The sequence below is a fragment of the Meriones unguiculatus genome, chromosome 12 (assembly GCF_030254825.1).
Source record: "Meriones unguiculatus strain TT.TT164.6M chromosome 12, Bangor_MerUng_6.1, whole genome shotgun sequence".
NCBI classification, from domain to species: domain Eukaryota; kingdom Metazoa; phylum Chordata; class Mammalia; order Rodentia; family Muridae; genus Meriones; species Meriones unguiculatus.
This window is the reverse complement of record NC_083360.1, coordinates 86,169,840-86,189,943: the sequence shown is the minus strand read 5'-3', so window position 1 is coordinate 86,189,943 and position 20,104 is coordinate 86,169,840. Positions and strand designations below refer to the sequence as shown.

The 20,104-nt window shown below is 45.9% G+C and overlaps 1 protein-coding gene across 1 annotated transcript in view; it reads left to right on the top strand.

Moving 5' to 3' along the window:
* The window catches only part of Scp2 (sterol carrier protein 2), a 66,636-nt gene that overhangs the window by 27,117 nt on the left and 19,415 nt on the right, over positions 1-20,104 (top strand). Inside the window, exons 8-12 of the mRNA XM_021661108.2 lie at positions 92-178; positions 1,132-1,282; positions 2,630-2,777; positions 10,223-10,330; positions 12,345-12,498. Coding sequence (XP_021516783.1) covers positions 92-178; positions 1,132-1,282; positions 2,630-2,777; positions 10,223-10,330; positions 12,345-12,498 — 648 coding nt within the window. The remainder of the gene's footprint in view (positions 1-91; positions 179-1,131; positions 1,283-2,629; positions 2,778-10,222; positions 10,331-12,344; positions 12,499-20,104) is intronic.

Below are 20,104 nucleotides of genomic sequence, written 5' to 3'. Positions count from 1 at the left end.
GGCATATTTTCTGTAGCACTGTATCATGATAATCTTCAACAAGAATGACAGTTGCTTCCTCACATCTTGTAACTATTTCTCTTGTATTTAGGTATTCCCAGTTCCAAGATGAATACAGCTTAGAGGAAATAATGAAGTCAAAGCCAATCTTCGATTTTCTGACTGTCTTACAGTGCTGGTAAGAAAATCGGGTCAGCATTCTCCTCCAGACTGGCCCTCAGTGGTTAGCCCTCAGGTCCCACCGGCAGCGTCTGTGGAATTACCTATGTACCCCTCACTCAGGGCCCCTTCATGACGGTGAACACTTACTCCCTGCTGCTGCTCTGAGGCTGATCCCCTCCTGTCACGAAAAGATGTTTTACCTCTTCCTTCTCCAGTCACTGCTGTTTGCTTGGCTGCTCTGTGTTTATTCATTAAAAAATGTGTTTTAGGAGGCCAGTGTAGCCCCAAAGTTCTTGGAACATTTGGTTTTCCCTGTAGAAAACAAACACAGAAAGTTTTAGTCTGTGGTCCATAGGTCTGGAAATGAAGGAATTGTGGCTGTAACGATGCGCATAGCCACATCTGGAAACTTGCCTGCCGGGCACACCCCTGGATGAGCGCTGCAGACACTGTCTGGGATGGAGTTGGAAAAGCTGGGTCAGCTGTCACCTGTTACATTCTGGAGGACAGCCCGCTTAGAAAATCCTTTCCACCTCGCGGGGCTGGGGTCCCCTCTTGCGTGTGCCACCTAGCCTCACAGCTTGCTGTCCATGTAGTTAAGAGCTCACGGGTCTAACCTCTGGGCTTTCTAGAATCTCCTCCTGATCTGTCCCAGCTTCCAAGAGGATTTCAGACAGGGCTCTGTGGGATGAAGCGAGGCTGGAGTGGCATGAGCCACTCAGACAGGCAGAACCGTTTAGACTCACTCGGAAGAAAGTCTCCGTTCAGGGAGGGCTTGAGGGAGAGATTCCAGCCTGGGCGGCGGGGGCCATGGAGGGCTTGCCGCAGGCGTAGCCTCAGTGGGATGCATGTGTGATTGAATGTCACAGAGACATCCAGGAAGCGTGCTTGGTCTGTCTCCCCCCAGCTCTGGGTCTGAGACCCCCGGAGATGGCGGTGGAGTAAGTGATTCTTTTCACTTCCGTCTAGCCCCACCTCAGATGGCGCCGCCGCAGCCATTCTGACGAGTGAGGACTTCGTGCTCAAGTATGGCCTGCAGGCCAAAGCCGTGGAGATCGTGGCGCAGGAGATGATGACCGACTTGCCCAGCACATTCGAAGATAAGAGTGTGATCAAAATGGTGTGTCTGAGAGTCCGTTTTTTAAAAAAACAAATTAGGGAAATACTATTTTAAATTGCAACCTAACACGTTACTGTCGTAAGCTCTGGAAGGTACTTAGAAAAACTTGATCTAGAAAAATTCGCATTGTAGCTTATCCTTATGTGCTTGATGCACTCTTGTAATTGGGAGGTGGAGGAAGGAGGACCAGGAATTCAGGAATTCATTAGCTACATTGCTAACCAGGTGCTACTTAGAACAGAGCCATGAGAATGCTATTTTAATTTAGAAGACATGCTGTTTTTGGTTTTTGGCTTTGGCTTTGGTTTTGGTTTTTTGAGGCAGGGTCTCTCTTTGTAGCCCTGCTGTCCAGGAACTCACTCTGTAGACCAGGCTGGCCTCAAATTCAGAGATCTGCCAGGCTGTGGCTTCCAAGTGCTGGGATTAAAGATGTGTGCACCCTTATTAAAGGGAAGATGAAAGTTCAGACTTAAGGTGAGTTGAACAATTGAAGATTCGTCCCTCCCCTACAGAAACAACTGTATGGTAAATTACAGTTTATAAGATAGTTTTACAACGTGCTACAAATTTGAAATGCCCACATAACCTAACCAGTGCTTTGGTTTGGACCTAACTTGTTCCCCACGAGTTCACGCACTAGAGACTTAGCCCTTGATCCAGCAGTGTTTTGAGGTAGAATCTTTGCAGGGTGATGGGCTCATGGTGACTCCAGCCTAATCGAAGGGTTGCCGCACTGTTGGATTCACAGCTCCGTGGTTCAGGGCAGAGGCTTTGTGGAAACAGCTTTCTGCCCGCTTCCTGCCCTTCAGGAGGGCAGCAAGCAGTCTGGCTCTCCTCTGTGTTCTCTGCTATGATTTTTTTTTTTTTAAACCTTGCAATGGTCCTGGTGTGATAGCACCAGGCGACCAGGAATTGAAATCTATAAAACCGAGGTAATTCTTTCCAGGGGGGGCATGGTTACACACACCTGTAATCTCGGTACTTGACAGGCAAAGCATGAGGTCATTCTCAGCTCCACGATGGATTAGAGGCTAGCCTGGGCTACATGAAATCCTGCCCAAAAAAAACCAAAACAAAACAAAAAATCTTTCCTGCTCTTCAGTAGTTTTCTTAGGTACTTTGTCACAACAATGTGACATTGCCCCGCAAAGCCAGGATCATAAAATTGGTACCTTTGTACCTTATGGTACATTCCTTTTTTGGTTATCATTTTATCGACTTTATATAATACAGAATCAGGGGAGAGTTGAACACATGTGGTATCTGGAGCTTTCAGTGTTATGCATGTATTACCCTACGGCCGAGCGTTGGTGCCCCTTGTCTACCCAAGTGGATTTGTGGTTGTAGGTTGGCTATGATATGAGTAAAGAAGCCGCCCGGAGGTGCTACGAGAAATCCGGCCTGAGCCCAAGCGATGTCCAGGTGATAGAACTTCATGACTGTTTCTCTACCAACGAGCTGCTCACTTACGAAGCCCTGTCGCTCTGTCCAGAAGGTAGCGTCTCCATGTGGGCCCCGCGCAAAGCCCCTTGAGAAGGCCCTGCTTTCCGCGTTAAACCTCGGAAGTCACTAATCGCCTTTCCCAGCCTGTTGGCTATGCCGCACTGAGCAAACCGAACGTAAGCGGTTTGGGTGGGAGAGTTTTTAGAACTCCAAGCCTTGGACAACACCGATACCGAGGTAACAGGGCACACACCTCGGTTACGTTATGCAAATCAGTACTTAGAATGTATGGTTACATTTTAAAAACGACTTGTTAGGCCTGCCGTCCCAAGTATTTTAAAGTCGTGTTTAAAGACAGGCTTGCAGAAAGGAAAACAGAAAAACTAACTTGGTGGGGTTTGAAGGGCTTTCTCATTTCTGAAGCACACCATTTTCCTCAGTGAATGAACTTCTAGTTGCTTCACTTCCTTGTCAACACTTGATGGTCAGTTGTTAACATTCCAGGCACGGTCAAGAGAATACAATCATACCTCACTTTAGTCTCAATTTGTATATTCCTCCTGACTAATGATACTGAAAAATCTTTATATACTTACTGGTCACTCATGTGTCTGAACAAAAAATGTATATTGTCTTTATGTGTCTATGTTGGTGCCAGTGTGTAGGTGTGTGAATGTGTGAGTTCAGGTGCCCTGGAGTCTAGAACAGAGCATTGGATCCCCTACGGCGGGGCTTCCAGCTGGTTGTGAGTCACCCTGTGGGGGTGTGTCCTCTAGAGAAAAGCAGTGCGTGTTCTTAACTGCTGAGCCATCGCCACAGCCACTCATGTACCTTCTTTTTACGTCTTCAGGTTTTTATATCTACTTAAATCTCTGCCCTTTGGTTGTCATCTATCTTTATTGTGTTGTAAGAATATATACATACATATATGTAATATTAATATATATACATACTATGTATATTCTAGATACAGGCCAATGGTAACCAGTTGTGAACATTTTCCTCTAGTCTGAGAACATAGTCTTCCGTGTCCATATGGTTTAGACTGAGTATTTTATTATGTTTTCTTCTTGTGTTTTGTGCTTTTTCTTCCCTTGTTCTTGTCTTTCTTTTTTCCCTTGTCTTTTTTTGCTGTGTTGGAACATTTTTAGTATACTATTTTAATGTATCTGCTGGCTTTTTGGCTTGATCTCTTTTAAATTTTTAATTTTTGTAAATTAATTAGTGTTTGATCATTGTGTATATTGGTGTGTGCGCAGTATGGCACATGTATGGAGCTCAGAGGACAACGTTGTGGAGCTACTTTCTCTTTGCCCCTTTGTGTGGGTTCCAGGACCGGGTCATTGGGCTTGTGTCGTAAGCGCTTTACCTGCTTGGCCGTCTCATAGGCCTCCCCCACCCCCATTTTCCCCAGGCCAGAACTTCTGGTTCTTTTGCTTCTATCTTCCAAGTTTTGGCACTCTACAAAGTTAGGTACATCTGTAGCTCCTCTCTTTGTTTCTTTCTTTGCTTTTCTTTTCTTTTTCTTTTTTTCTTTTTTTTTTTTTTTTTGAGACAGGGCTATGTAGCCTTGGCTGTCCTGGACTCACTTTTTAGACCAGGCTGCCCTCTAACTCAGAGATCCTCCTGCCTCTGCCTCCTGAGCGCTGGATGTACAGGCGGGAGCCACCGAGCCCAGCTGCTCCTGTTTCTTTTCTAGTGGTTGCCACCAGGACAGCCTCAGCACTGCTGACTTTGCGCTCCTTATTCTGTGGTAGAGCTTGCACCTCTCAGGGTGTTCAGCAATGAGTATTCTTGGCCTTCTACCCACAAAGTGCCAAAAATGCCTCCCACAGTTGTGATAGCCAAAAACATCTCCAGACATTACCAAATCTCTCCCCGTGGCTGCCATTTCCCCCAGTTAAGAACCAGTGTTCCAGGGTGTGTGTGCCTAACCTTCAGTCTCCTTGGCAGGAGGACTTGCCGCCATGTAGGCAACTGACTCCTCTTTGCCTTCGTTGACCCCATTATTGTAGTTGTCACATGCACTACATCTGTTTGGCTTGAAAATATTAACATGATGAAATAATTTTTCTTTCATCATATTTTGGAGACATTAAGAGGAAAAGTGTTTTATATTTACCTAGAATTTCTGTTGCTTCATTTATTTATTTATTTATTTATTTATTTATTTATTTATTTATTTATTGGGACAGGGTTGCTCTGTATGTCTTTGGCTATCCTGGAACTCATTCTGTAGAGCTTTCTTCATTCTTACAGATGTAGTGTGTGTGCGTGCATGTGCATGTGCGTGTTCGTGCGTGTGTGTGTGTGTGTGTGTGTGTGTGTGTGTGTGTGTGTGCATGCATGAGGTACAGAATGCTTGTGGAGGTCAGAGGGCAACCTTGTTGAGACAGTGTCTTCCTCTTACTGCTCGTGGCTGTGTACCCCATGAGCTTCCAGAGTCCCCTCTCTCCACTTCCCATTCTGCTGTGGGAGCAATGGGTTACAGATTCATGCTGTGTGTTTACATGGTTTCAGGGGTTCAAATTCAGGTCCTGGTGTTTGTGTGGCAGTACTTTACCCACTGAGTCGTCTCCCAGCCCAGGACTGACCTGGCCAGGCTATTCTTCAGTGACAGGTTCCCAAGAGGAGGACCATGGGATGAGAAATTACAGATGACAAAAGTTTGGGATCAGGAGCTCTTGCACAAGCTAATGGCTCATGCAAACAAGGAAGTGTGTCATCTTATATAGTGTGTATTCTTGGGGGAAATGAGTACAGTCAGCAGAAATCGATCATGCAGTGGGATGGAGTCAGCAGAGAGCTGATCGAGTGATGCTGCCCACAAGGAACCTAGGAGAGCCGGCATGCAGCACAGACTGAGTGAGAATGGCTTGGACTCAGCCGAGCTCCCAACACAAGACCCAAGCTGTTTCTTCTTTACTTTTACTTTTTTATTCTCTGTGTATGTGTTTTGCCTGCATGTGTGCATGTGTGTCCCTTGCCTTAGGAAGCCAGAAGAGGGCAGTGCGTCTCCTGGGACTGGAGTTAAAGCTTGTGAACCGTCACATGTGTGCTGAGAACTAAGCCTGGGTCTTTTTTTTTTTTTAATACAACAAAACAATATGTAGTGAGATAAAACTACAGTGGATTTAGACAAGGCAAGCAGTCAGAAGGGAAAGAGCACAAGAGCTAGCACAAGAATCAGAGGTGCACTCAAGAACCCACAAACACTAAACCAGAAGCCGTAGCACACACAGAAGGCCTGTGCAGGCCCCGTGCACGCTTCCTCTCTGAGTTCGTAAGAGCTTTGAGCCTGTTGATTTAGCGGGCCTTGTTTTCTCGGCTTCCTCCATCCCCTCTGGCTCTTTTTCCTCTTGGGGTGGGGGAGCAGGAGCGGGTGGGCTCCCCTGCTCTGCCCTGAGGGAGGAATTTGATAGAGACTTTCTATTTAAGGCTGAGTGCTCCACAGTCTTTCTCTCTCTCTCAGAGACAGGGTCTCAGTACACAGCCCTGGGTGACTTGGAACTCACTCTGTAGATCAGGCTGGACTCAAACTCACAGAGATCTGCCTGCCTCTGCCTCCCAAGTGCTGGGATCAGAGGTATGCACCACCGCCTCCCAGCTGAACCCGAACTCTTGATCCTCGTGTCCTCGCCTCCTCCCAAGCACTGGGATTACATACAGATGTGCGCTATCATGTGTGGTTCATTTGGTTCTGGAGCTCTTACCCAAGGACTTATGCGTGCTAAGGCAAATGTTCTGCCTTTTCCTTATGTCTGTTTTAGAGCTTTTGATATTATCCCATGAGACTGTGAAATGTTTTTTGTTTTCTTTTTGTAGTGTTAGTGATAAAACCCAGACCATAAAATCCCCTTTCTGCTCAGAGCCACTGGAGTTATAATTTTTCTTTTAGTTAAAAATTTTTTGAGACAATGTCTTGCTGGCCTCGATCACACAACGGGTTTCTTGCTTCAGGCTCCAGAGTGGTAGGATCGTCTTCTTTTCTTCTTTCTTTTTCTTCTTTTCCTTTCCTTTCTTTCTTTATAGAGATAGATCCCAAGCTGGGGCCTTAGCTCAGTGTTTCCCTTGCATGCAAGAGACCCTGAGTCCAGTCTCCAGTGCCGAAAGCTTGTCCGAAGCCCTGTCACGGAGCTGGCCTTGACCTTGCAGCCCCTGCACCTCGTGTGCTGCTGTGGCAGGCGTGCACCGCCACTTCTGGATGAGGTGTCTTATTTCAAAGATTCTGCTTGTCAGATTTCTGTCGGCTTCGTTTTCCAGCTTCTTGGCTCTGCCGAGAACGCCTGTCCTGGTGTTCGCTTCTAGCCCATCTCCTCCACCTTGCAGCTGTAGTATCAGTTTGAAAGTTCTTGATAAGCTTGTAATCTGGACCCCGGGGTTTGGCACGGGCCCTGGGGCTCACTGGTCTCAGGCTATGCAGGCTGACCAGTGAAGCACAGGAATCTGCCTGTCTGTCTCCCCTGCACTAGGAATACCGGCGCACACACCAGATCTAGCTTTTCCGTGGGTGCTGGGGACTAGGCCTCACGCCCAGTGACCCGGTCACTGACTGAGTTTTCTCCCCCAGCTCCACACTGTTCGTAATTCAGCAAGTAGTCAGCCCAGTTTGTGTCGACAGGTTCTGACTGGCCTTGTGAGGTGGCGGCTGATGCCCTTGTCTAGTTTCCAAGCCTGTGCTGTGCTGGTTTGGGGCCATCCCATGGTCTGTAGCTCAGGAGTGAGTCTGCACTCAGGACTGGTGTGGAGGTGTGGAGTTGGGGCTCTGCCCCAGCTCTCTGTGCCACAGCCCTCTCTGCTTACCATTCAGCCCATGGGATTGGTTTTCCTGGTTCTGATGGGTTCTGATGGGGTTTCCGTGCACCTGAGAGGCAGAGAAAGGAGGGTCTGGACTCCAAGGCTAGTCTGGGTCACAGAGACTGTCTCAAAAAGCCAAGTGTGTGTGTGTTTGTGTTTGTGTGTGGGGGGGAGTCGGAGAGGAAGGGGACAGACTTCATTCTGCAGTGTTGACACCACCTTTGTCGCCATGCTGCACTGTCCCCGGGGGCTGGTACCCTTGTGCAGAACTGCTAGGGACAGGCTGAGAAATCATACCTGGAACTCACCCTTGAGCAGCAGCTTCCCTGGGATTGCCCTTGCTAATCCTCCTGCTTTGGCTGCCCTTCGGTCCTCAGGCAGCTGTGAGTAGCACTACATACATGCCTTCAGCATTGGCCATAGGGGAGGCCACTTTGAGGGAAGGAACACTGGGGTGGGGAGGGGGAGCACCCCTGGGAAGAGGAGAACCATGAGGAGCATGCTTCAGCAACAGAATGGGAGCCCAGTTAATTTGTGTGTGTGTGTGTGTGTGTGTGTGTTTGTGTGTGTGCTGTTTTGATAGGTATTTTGGGCTTCTCTAAATCTCAATTCTAAGTTCAGAACTGATCTGTTAATATTTCCCAAGCTTCTCTCTCCAGCGTTGACATCCTCCAGTTGATCACACTGGAAACTGTAGAATCTTTTTTCTTAAAGATTTCTTTGTGTGTGTGTGTGTGTGTGTGTGTGTGTGTGTGTGTGTGCGCGTGTGTGTGTGTGTGTGTGTGTGCTTCTGGCACAGGGCCAGAAGAGGCTGTTGGACCCCTTGGTTACAGGAGGTTGTCAGCTGCCCGAGTTTGTTTCTGAGAGCAGGTGTCCTTAACCTGCTGAGCCAACCTTCCTGCCTCTGCACAATCAATCTGAAATGACCTTTCTCACACTGCCCCCGCTGAATCCATCTTTGAGTGCCGTTGGCTCTGACCCTACCTTCAGATAAACTCTGAGTATACCACACCTTGCCAGCTTTTGTCAGTGCCAGCATGGTTTTTCAGGCTATGGTTATCTCACAGCCCCGAGTCTGCCCAGATTCCTTTGGCCACACAGAGGCACAGGCCAAGTGTTGTCCCTTTCCTCCCGCCTAGGGTCCCCAGCCTCTTCTCTCTGTGACCTCTCCTGCAGTAACGGTGCCTCTGTTTTCAAGCACTCTAGGCTTGAAAACTCTAGGCCCCTCAGGGGCCTGTGTCTAGAGCTCCATAAGGTTTGTCCGAGACCCTCTTTTTTGGTCCCACTTTCCTAACTCCTTTTCCTTCCTTCATTCCATGGCTGTGGCTACTCTGCATATCTGCACAGCACCCATACCATTGTCGGCAAACCTGGAGCTCCCAGATCTTATAATCATATCAGAAAAGTGTTGGAAAGAACATTTTATATAATCCGTGCACTTTTATTTTGTCACCACCCCCAAACAGTAAACAAATCATTAACAGCCAATGTGGAGGCCAGCAAGCATGTGAAATAAATTCGTAGTTGTTTTTTTGTTTGGGTTTTGATTTGAGATAGGGTTTCACTGCATAGTGCTGGCTGTTCAGGAACTCACTGTGTAGATCATGTTCGTCTTGAACTCACAGAGACCTGCCTGCCTCTGTGCTGAGATGAAAGACATGCGCCATCATTCCTGTGGCTTGGAAGTAATTTTTTTTTTTAGCCTTTATGCAACAGTGTATTCGGTCTTTAATTTCATGAAAGTGTGTGTTGGGGGGGTGTTGTTGTTTGGTTGGTTTTCCTTGTTTGGTTTTTGCTTTTTGTGGGGCTGGAATAAAAATTGTGTGCATGCTAGGTAAGCACTCTACCACAGAGCTACACTTCTAGTCCTGCATTTTTGTTTTGTTTTGTTTTTTCAGGAGAGGGTTTCTCTGTGGAGCTGTGACTGTGCTGGAACTTGCTCAGTAGGCCACACTGGCCTCGAACTCAGAGATCTATCTGCCTCTCCCGCCCGAGTGCTGGGGTTAAAGGCATGTCTGCCACAACCAGCATGTTCTTTTTTTTTTTTAATTAAAAAATTTATATACTATACAGTAATAGAGCTGAAACTAGAGATAAAATAAGTGTACTTTTGAAAATTATTAATTTTGAAGCTGTAATTTTTAGGTAAAGTGTTGCAGAGAGTATATTTTGATGGTATTCTTTTCTACCTCTCTGATACAGTTGGGGCAGTTTTAGAAGCCATAGGGCTCTTAGAACTAGTGTTTATTTCATGCAGAACATTTTTTAAGATAAGCCTTTGTTGCACAATATCATGACTTAACACTTAGAAGCATTTGTAGCAACTTATTAAGCTCTTAAGAAATGTTTATATTAAAAAGACCAAAAAAAAAAAAAAAAAAAAGAAATGTTTATATTAAGAAAGCTTTGGCAGCTGTACGTGGTGCCTTTGATTCCAGCACTTTGGGAAGCAAAGGCAGATGGATCTCTGTGAGTTCGAGGCCAGCCTTGGTCCTACAAAGTGAGTCCAGGACAGCCAAGGCTACACATAAAAACCCTGACTTGAAAAACCAAAAAAGAAAAAAAAAAAAAAAAGAAAGGAAGGAAAGAAGGAAGGAAGAAAGAGAAGAAATAAAGAAGTGTTTGGCTATATGGAAGTTAAACACGCCGCCTGTCCAGTGTTATACTTTAACATTTGTGAATCTAAATTTTCCTCCACAGGACAAGGTGGAGCCCTGGTCGACAGAGGAGATAACACTTACGGAGGAAAGTGGGTCATCAACCCTAGCGGCGGACTCATTTCAAAGGGACACCCGCTGGGAGCTACAGGTGATAGTGCATACAGATTTTAGTTTAGTTTTTTTTTTTTAATATATTTTACATTGATTCACTGTGTCTGTATGTGCACACATTCATGTTCTATGGCACACATGTGGGGATCACAGGACAGTGAGAGAACTGTCTCTCTTTCCAACTGTACAAGTCCTGGGGATCAGACTTGGGTCGTCAAGCTTGGTGGCACGTCTTCATCTGCGGAGGCACCTTGCTGACCCTTATTTTGCTTTGCTTGAGACAGTCCTAACGCTATAATTCAGGTCAGCCTGGAACTCACAGTATAATTCAGGATGACCTAAACTCGCAGGCTTCTCCATGTTCCTCTAAAATGCTGGGGTTTTGAGCTGGGCATGAACTGCCGTGGGTGGCTGAAGTCTGTGATTTCAGTGTGTTTGCATTCTCTGACTGGCTTGGTGACTGGAGCTTTTAATGCCTTTTTAATGACAGTCATTTGGTTTCCTTTTAGCTGCACTGCACTCAGCTAACAAGCTATTTCCTAACAGAGATCTTGCTAGACTTGCCAGATCAGATCATTTCAGATGAGCATATTACACGTTATTGGAAGCCTGGCTAGCATTGCATGGGACTCATTTTCTCTTAAGAAACTGGACTAGAAATTATGAAATCAGGATTTTGCTATGGCTCTGCTGCCCACTGGCATCTGATTCTTCTGACCAGTTAGAAATCAATCATGCTGACTCTTAGGTCTTTAATGACAACTGTATTGTAGTTTCTAAGATAACTTAGTGGTAAAATTCTATGGTTTATTTCTGTAAAGACAGATGGTTGTGTTCTCTTCATTATCTTATTGTATGTGTTGGTTAATGGACTATTTTAAGTTCTTGCAGTTTCCACAGTAGAGAAGCAATCATTAACAATGTGCTTATTAAAGCAATTAACCTTGTTTTATTTCTATTTAAAAGTCAAATTTCAGCTGAGTGTGATTAATCCCAGCAGTCAGGAGGCAGAGGCACGAGGATCTCTGTGAGTACCAGGCCAGCCTGGTCTGCAGAACTAGTTCCAGGATAGACAAGGCTACACAGAGAAACCCTGTCTGGGGCTGGGGAGATGTAGTCAGTCATGCTTGTGGCTCATAGGCACCACAGCTGAGGACTACTCCCCACTTCCAGCATAGAACCTTCAGGTGCTGTGAGAGCCAGTCCTCAGGAAGGAGGCTTTCGGTTAGATCCAGTTTGACTCCTCTGAGTCTTGTGTCTTCAGCCATAGACTCTTACCTTTGCCTTCTGGGATGAACCCAAGGCCACAACAGTAGTCCTTATTGTGTTGGGAGTCTCTTGAACTCCCTTGACCAACAATTCAAAAGGTTTCTTGTGGCTCTGTTAGTCTGTGGTTCTTGGAACAGGCTTTCTTAGCCCAACTGGTGTAACTTCATTTAAGCAATATATACACGAGTGCGTATGTATGCACACACACTTACATGTACTATATGTATTTCCCGGCAAATATAAGATAATAGGCTTCCCTATGACTATTTCAAACACGCGTGTTGTAGACCCCGCCCTCCTCCAACCCCATTTGTTTTTCCATTTCCCACTTCATAGCACCTGCATCTTTCTAGAGTTCAATTTGATTTTCCCCAAAATGCTCCCATCTTCAAAAAATAATTATTACTCTCTTTTTGGAGACAGAATCTTATTATGTAGCCCTGGGTGTCCTGGAACTCACTATGTAGACCAGGGTGGCCTTGAACTCACGGAGAGCCACCTACCTTTGCACCTGCCCCTGCCATGTCTGTTGGTTGCTGCATTTTTTTACTTTAACACGCCAGAAAACAGTGGGTTGAAGGAAGCGCACGAGCATTTCACGACGTCCTGAACCAGTCCTTTTCAAATGCTAATTCTCTTAGTGTGGGAACTGGGGCGTCGCGCTTGAGTTCCCCTGGCGAGCGAGGCTTTGGCGGGAAGTCCTGACTAGCGGCTCGCGTGGGGCGGCTGGGCGGAGATTGCGCGCTAACGCGGCCCGGGCCGCTCTGTGCTCGACTCGCCAGGTCTGGCTCAGTGCGCGGAGCTCTGCTGGCAGCTGAGAGGCGAAGCCGGAAAGCGGCAGGTTCCCGGCGCCAAGGTGGCTCTGCAGCACAATTTAGGCCTTGGAGGAGCAGTGGTTGTCACCCTCTACAAGATGGGCTTCCCCGAAGCGGCCAGGTGAGTGGCATCCTGAGTTTTGTCACTTTTGGTTTTCTGATGTCACAATCAGTGACGCTTGCGCATTTAAACAAACCGACCACACTTTGATTTATTTAGTATTTAAGGGAAAAGTATGACTTTACTTCCTTAAGCTGACTTTGAAAGTTAAGACTGTTAGTTTTTAGGCCAGGGTAGCCTTAGGAAAATTTTGTTCAGAAGGAAGGGGCGCCCCAGGAATGCTGACCCACAAGCCGGCGGAGTCCAGGCAAGTCACCTTTTGGTTTCCTTTCTCACGGTTGGCTTTCTCCTTTGGCCTCTGGCTACTGGAGTGGTTCAGAGAAAGCCACAAAATATACGTGCCATTGCGCCCTTGCGAATGTGTTTCTGACTCAAGCCCTCCGTGTTGCTAGAATTGCAGGTGTCCTGCTTCCTTCCTCTCTTTGAGTGTCTGCCTCTCCAGGTGCCTCTTGCCCCGGCCCTCTCCTAACTTCCTGCAGCCTCTCAGGGTTCCTTCTCCGTTGCCAAGGCCCAGCCTTCCTCTGTGTGCTGCTTTCTGACCACCTTCTGCACCATCTATTATGTATACCTTTTACATCTTCCTGTCTGTCCCTTCATTGGCGCCTTGCCCCTGTTATCATACACCGGCAAATCTTCCCTAGTCTACAAAATCCCTTTTATTTTATTTTTTTATTCTTCTTGCTTTAATTATTCCCTTTCAGAATGAGCCTTTCATGGTGAATCACCTTGGCTTTTGTGTGTGCTGGGATAGCTCAGGGTCTATTCAGAGGTCAGGTGTGTTCCTAGCCGAATTGCTTAATTTTGATCATATTTTCCCTCCTTACAAGTCTTTAGCCACACTATAGCTTTTTGACACCAATGGGATCCTTTTTTCTTGAAATTCTTTTTTTTTATAATTTATTTTTAATTTTTATTTTATGTGCATCAGTGTGAAGGTGTCAGATCCCTTGGAATTGGAGTAATAGACAGTTGTGAGCTGCCATGTGGGTGCTAGGAATTGAACCTGGGTCCTTTGGAAGAGCAGACAGTGCTCTTAACCATCTCTCCAGCCGCTTGAAATTCTTGACATTTATTTAATCAACTATTTGTACGTTTTCTTCTACAAAGGATGGGGGCCACTCTTACAGGCTCTATTAGAGCCTTAACTTTTATAAACTTTGGGGTGTTTTTCCTGTCTGTGGTCTCACTTTTCTTTCTCTGCCCAGAATTCTATTTTTGTTTCAAACATTAAGACCCATCTCAAAGACTGTCTTTTTTCAAATATCCACAGCCTTTTGTAGAACTTAGGTTCTACTGCAGTTTTGGTCTCTTGCGGCCTAATTAAGACTGTGACTTTTCTAGCTCCCTAGGGTCTGCCTCATGGTGAGTAGATGTTTTTGAACCAAACAAAGGGGGTTGAATCTTGTTACTTCCTAAATCTGATTGGTCCGTTCTGTGCTGATGACCTTAGAATATCACCCCGTTCACACTTGTAGAGGAAATCCCTTAGTAAAAAAGTCAAGCTATTAAAAAATAAACCGACACAGTTGGTAGGATTAGCATAGGTTCTTCAGTTTCTTCAGAGTAAAATTAGAAAGTTTGTCCACAGATTTTTTTTCTTTTGAGACAGTCTTACACTTGTAGCCCAGGCAAGCCTTGTATTGGAGTTGGTGATCTTCCTGCTTCAACTCTTTAGTATACTCCTGCAAGTTCTCACATGTAAATGACGTATAAGTCTGTAATTACTACTCCAGGAAAGATCCATAGTGATTCTGTAATCTGCTGCTTCTCCTAGTCTTTTAGGTTTTTTTGTTTTGTTTTGTTTTTTGTTTTTTTAACCCCTTGAGACAGGGTCAAACTGTGTTGTTCTGACTGTCCTGGAACTTGCACAGATTCAACTACCTCTGCCATCTGAGTGCTGGGATTAAAGGTGCGTGTCACCATAACCAGCTCTTCGCCTCTTTATGGACCTTTCCAGCAGCCCTTACCTTGACCTCTTGCGACTGGTTGGTGCCTCTGTAGTTTGCCCTTTTTGTGGATGTCAGTAAGTTCATTAAAAAGGCAAACTACAGGGGCACTCCTTTAATTTTAGCACCCGCTGATGATTTTCTAACTTTTCCTTTTGCGGTTACTAACTGATACTCTGCTGTAAGAAAGAACTTTCCCTCCTCTCGTGGTTTTAAATGTATTCGTGTGCACTGTTTGATATCAGGAGCCCATGTTTTTTTATTCAGGAGGTCGCACTTCATTCGTATCAGTCATTTTGGTGCTCCTGGTTTGGCCAGTGGGAAGTCCCTCAAGGTGACACTTGTGTCCCATGATTCTTTGTAGTGTTTCCTTTCCCTCTTTTTTGGCCCAAGACGATCATCCAATCTCTCCCCCTACTTTCCTTTTTCCATTTCTAATATTCACTTAGGTATGTGTGTGTGCTGGCATAATCATGCAGGTGAGTGAAGGTACCGGATTCACCGAAGCTGGAATTATAGGTGATAGTAAGCTGCCTGCTGTGGGTTCTGGGCACTGACTCCAGCTCCATCCCTCCAGCCCCTCTTGAACTTCGCATGTGTCATCCCTGGCATCAGTTATCTCTCCAAGGAGTCTTGGTTTCCTCTAGTGCAGAAAGATGCTGAGACCATATACGGCTGCTAGCTAGGAGCTCATTCTTGCCACTCCCAGACTTTCTCAGGAGACACAATGGACACACATGCATTAGTTTAGATTGTTTTTAAACAGAACACTTAGGGATAACACAGTGGGATTAATTTGTTTCTATACTCACCATCAGTTTTTAGCAGATAGAATAGGAATTTAGAAAATGAGTTAAATACTGTCTGTAGATGGAGTCATTTTAGTTGTATGTATGCTTGTATATATGTATATATGTTATTTTCCAGACAAAGAGGGAGAGATGGCCAGAAAGAGTACCCTACTCTTTTTGTTTGTTTTGTTGTTGTTGTTGTTTTTAATCACACTATCTGTTTTGGGCCTGTTAACCTTTTCATCACTTAGAAAATATTGAAAGCATCTACTTTAGGGTTGAGAAAACTACCAGAGCGTGCCTGCCACATGCTGTAGCTGTTAGGGGACCTGTGGGTTTACTCTCCAGCATACCCGCCCTTCTTCTTTCCTGTGCCTCTGGTTCACATCCCTAGTGGAGTGGTTGGAATAGTCTTACTGAATTCTGGGTATCACTCAGAAGTTTGGGGAAAATGAACTTGACTTTTTAGGACAAAATGGGGGATACCTGCTTTCACAGCCCACAGCTCGGCTAAGGAGGACCTGGCTGTATTTCCCACCATAGCCTGAAGAGCTTTCTTTTAAGGCCCAGCTCTCAAGGCTCTATGCCTGTCCTGCCATGTGGCTTTCAGATCAAAGGGACTTGCTGATTGCTTGTGAACTTTGCTCTCCCGAGCTTGCAAGGGAGCTTGCATGCCTTGCGTAACCCCCACTAGTCAGAACAAGGGGTGACATGTTACTTAAGAGGGAATGTGAATTGGAGGACTTCTGTATTCATCTCAATCCTATCAGACTATCAGTAACCACTTTTTAGAAAGGATTTTAAGCTGCTCTGTTAAGACACTGTTGCGAGCTGCACGGCCCACCCGTTTAAAGTCTATCCAGTGGTTTTCAGGATTGGCCTGGCCATGACCAGTTTTAGAACATTTCTGTCACCCACTCCATACCCAACACATAGCCTCACAGGCTTTCACTTCCAGTCTCTCTCACTTGTAGTCTGACAGCTGCTCACCCAGTCCCTGTCTCTGGATTGGCCTGCTCTGCGTATTTCATATAAAGGAAGTCATATGGTAGTACCCTTTCATGACTGGCTTCTTTGACTTAACATAGTGTTTTCAGGGTGTGTTATTCTTTTCGAAGGCTGAGTACGATCTTATTTGTATGAAAGCTCTGGTCTTTCCATGCTCTCGTCCTTCCTGTTCTTTTTATTTTAGCACTGAATGGATATGAAGTGATACCTCACAGTTTGGGTTTGCATCTCCTCTGTAGCTAATCATTTTCTGAACATCATTTCCTGGGATGCTTATTCACCATTTGTGTATCATCATCACAGAACTGTTTGTTAAAACCTTCAGCAGTGTAAAAATTGAGTTATTGTTGAGTTGTAAGAGCTTTTTTTACCAGACCCCTTCCTCCATTTTCTTTTGGTGGGGTTTTGCACGCTGTAGTCCAGGAAGGCCCTATCCACCTCCCTCCGCCTCCCGAGTAAGTTGAACCACCATTCCTGGCCACCTCTTTCCAAAGGCCTGGTTTGTATTACCTAGATGCATTGTACTAACCTTTTATTATATTGTTTTATTTTCTATTTTCTTTTCTGGCTGTGCCGGGCATTAAACCCAGAGCATCGTATGCTAGGAGGTGCTCTGTCACCGAGGACTGTGTCCGCAGCCACATCTCTTTGTGTAAAAGCCTCACGTGGTAGCTAGTACCAAACTCACTGTAGATAACTTGGTGATCAGTGAGGACAGATGAGCTAAAGGAAGTTCGAGATTAGGAAGCAAGGTGTTAGTCACCATCTGCCCAGGGCACCTGTGCCTGTTCCATTTATTTCTCTTCTTTCCCAGTCTGTGACATGGTCGATGGAGAGCCTGGCAGGCCATCCAGTGAAACTTCCCACGTATCTAGTGGGAGTCCACACACAAACTAGAACATTCTTTAAAGTAATCTTTAAAGCCCCTTCCACCATTATCCATGCTAGATTTATTCCAGTAAACTTGTATTTACCAAATTCACATACAAACCAAGTACAATTTAGTTTCTACTAAAATTTTGTATCTAAAGAAGTTATGGAGAGCTAGAGAGATGGCTCAGTGGTTAAGGGCACTGGCTGTTCTTACAGAGGACCCGGGTTCAGGTCCCAGCACCCACATGGCAGCTCACAACTGTTTGCAACTCCTCTTCCAGGGGTTCCAACACCCTCACATAGACATACATGTAGTCAAACACCAATGAATGTAAAATAAATAATTTTTTAAAAAAGTTATGAGACTCTCTGCTTGATGATAAGCATATACCTGTATTCCAAGACTCAGGAAGCTGAGGGGAAGATGACTTAAGCTAGCCTGGGTAACACAGCAAGGTAAAACAAAGCCAACAATAAAACAAAAAGAAATCAGGAGAAACATCTTTTGTGTGAGAGATAGCTGAGTTTAAGTTATTAGTTTCTTTGAAACAGGGCTTGCAAGGAAGGACATTCAGAAAACACTGATGTTATTTTGCATGTTAACTTTTTTCTAATCTTGATGAAGAGTCGGTTAATCAATAGCATGATGAGCTTTTCCAAACAAGAACCTTGGTCTTTGGAATATGTCTGGACTTGCCACGTAGTCAAGATACTTTGTACACTTTTGGGCTGCCAGGATCAATTATTTTATCAGATAGAGTCAAGAAGTGCCCAGCTGGGATGATTTTAGTGATGATTAGAAGTTATAAAACAAACATTTATTTAAGAGAAGGGTTTCACTGTGTAGCCCTGGCTGACATGGAGTTTGCTGTGGCCCAGGGTGGCCTTGAACTCACAGAGATTCTCCTGCCCCCGGTTCTGTAGTGTTGGGATTAAAGGCATGTGCCACCACATAAGGCAGTTTTTTTCGTAAGATTCATTCATCCATTCATTCATTCATTCATTCATTCATTTTATGTGCATGTCTGTTTTGTATGAATGAATGCGGACCATATTCGTGCATTGCCTGCAGAGGGCAGTGAACCCTGTGGAACTGGAGTTGCAGATGGTTGGGAGCCACCATGTGGGTTCCGGAAATCGAGCCCGGGTCCTCTGGAAGAACAGTCAGTGTTCTTCTCTCTCCAGGCCCAGGGGTTCAGCTTGATGAGGTGAGAGGAGAGTGAGAGCCGCATGGCGATGATAGCTGCTCAGCGTTCTGAAAATATGTAGCATGACAGCTAAAAGTAGTCTGGGTGACGTTTATGTGCTGTGGTTTTCGTTTTTATGTTTTGAGATATGGTTTCGTGTAGTCCAAGATGGCTGGCTGTGAGCTCACTCTGTGCCTGAAGGTGATCTTCAACTTTGAATCCTCGTGCCTCTGCCTCCCAAGTGCTGGGGTTCCAGGTGTGCACCACCACATCTGGCTGTGCGATGTATAGTTTAGCATACTTAAAACACTGGTGTTCTTCAAATTTCACGGGCCTGTCTTGTGCCTACAGCTAGAACACAGTGCTGCATTTCTTTAAGAGATCATTCAGAGGGACCATTTTCATCCTACCCCAAACAAGCATGTAACTCTCCCAGTATCACCGCTTCAGGGCTGGATTCAATTTGCTGCCCCATGAAAGGATGTCTCAGGAGAACCAGATCTGTGTCGACCTGTTGGGAGTGTTTTGACATACTTGACTCTTAACCTCCTAGACTTTATCTGCTCTCAGTTCCTGTGGCATTTTGCCTGATTTCTGAATGAATTCTCACTGGTTCTGAGACCTCGAAATAATGGGTTCCAAAGGCCAGTCCTGGGGCTGTCTTCTCTGTAGGCTGTTCCAGGATTTCAACACTGATTCTGCTCATGGTTACTCCACTCAGTCTCCAGCTTGGATCCCTGTGAATTACACTTTCTCCTATCCGCTTTCCTCTCTCTGCCTCACAGACTTCTCCAGCTGAAGTGCCACCCTCTCATGCTCCCACTTCCTCTTCCTCATCTTAGTGGCTGCCACTCCCAGCCACCCCCAAACTCCCGAGACAGCCTTGTACCCGCTTTGCCTGTCCCTCACCCCAGCAACAAAGTGGGTTGTGCTCTTGTTCTGAATCTGTTTCCTTTTCGTTTCCATTAGCAGACTGCCACCGGTAGGCCAGGCCACCGACCCTCACCCTGGACCACCACAGCAGCCCCCTAACCATCCTCTTCCCCTGGTTTCATGTCCCCTCGGAGTCATCCGACACTGCTGGGAGGACTGTCACACCACACTCTTCTGCCTCACTGCTGTGGCTCCTCAGGTTCCTAGCTTCGGGCCGCCTGTCTTCTACGCAGTCATCCGCCTTCACACCGACCATGTCTTTTCCCCACGTTTACTGTGTTGGTCACTCTGACCTTATGTTATTTTCTCCCATTGTCCCAGTTCTTTTCTGCCCTTGAGCTCTTGGCAACTTACTCTTTAGGTCGTCAGCTCCTCCCCTTGCTAAGGTCCTAGCTGGGACTCAGAGCATTCCGTGAACACTATGGCCTTGCGTGTTGCAGGCAGTCGCTTGATGTTGCTTGTGTATTTAACAACTGGTGCTTTCTTCCTTTCCTCCTTTCCTGCCTTCCTTCCCTTCTTTTTAAAACAGGGTGTACCGCTGTCTGACCTGGAATTTCCTGCATAGGCCAGGCTGTCCAGCAATCTGCCTGCCTCTGTCTTCCCAGCGCTGGGATTAAAGGCATGCAGCACGATGCCCAGCTTGTTCTTTTTCTGAGACAAGATCCTACTAGGTAGCCCAGGTTAGCTTGATACTCACTACATAGCCAACGTTGGCCTTGAACTCAGTCCTCGTTGGGATTAACAGGCACATGCCACCGTTGAAGTTTAGACGGTTAATAACTGATAAGATAACTGAAAAAGGATGAGAGTGTAGCTCACTGGTAAAGTCCTGCTTAGCCTGTACTGGGCCCTGGGTTTGGTTCCCACA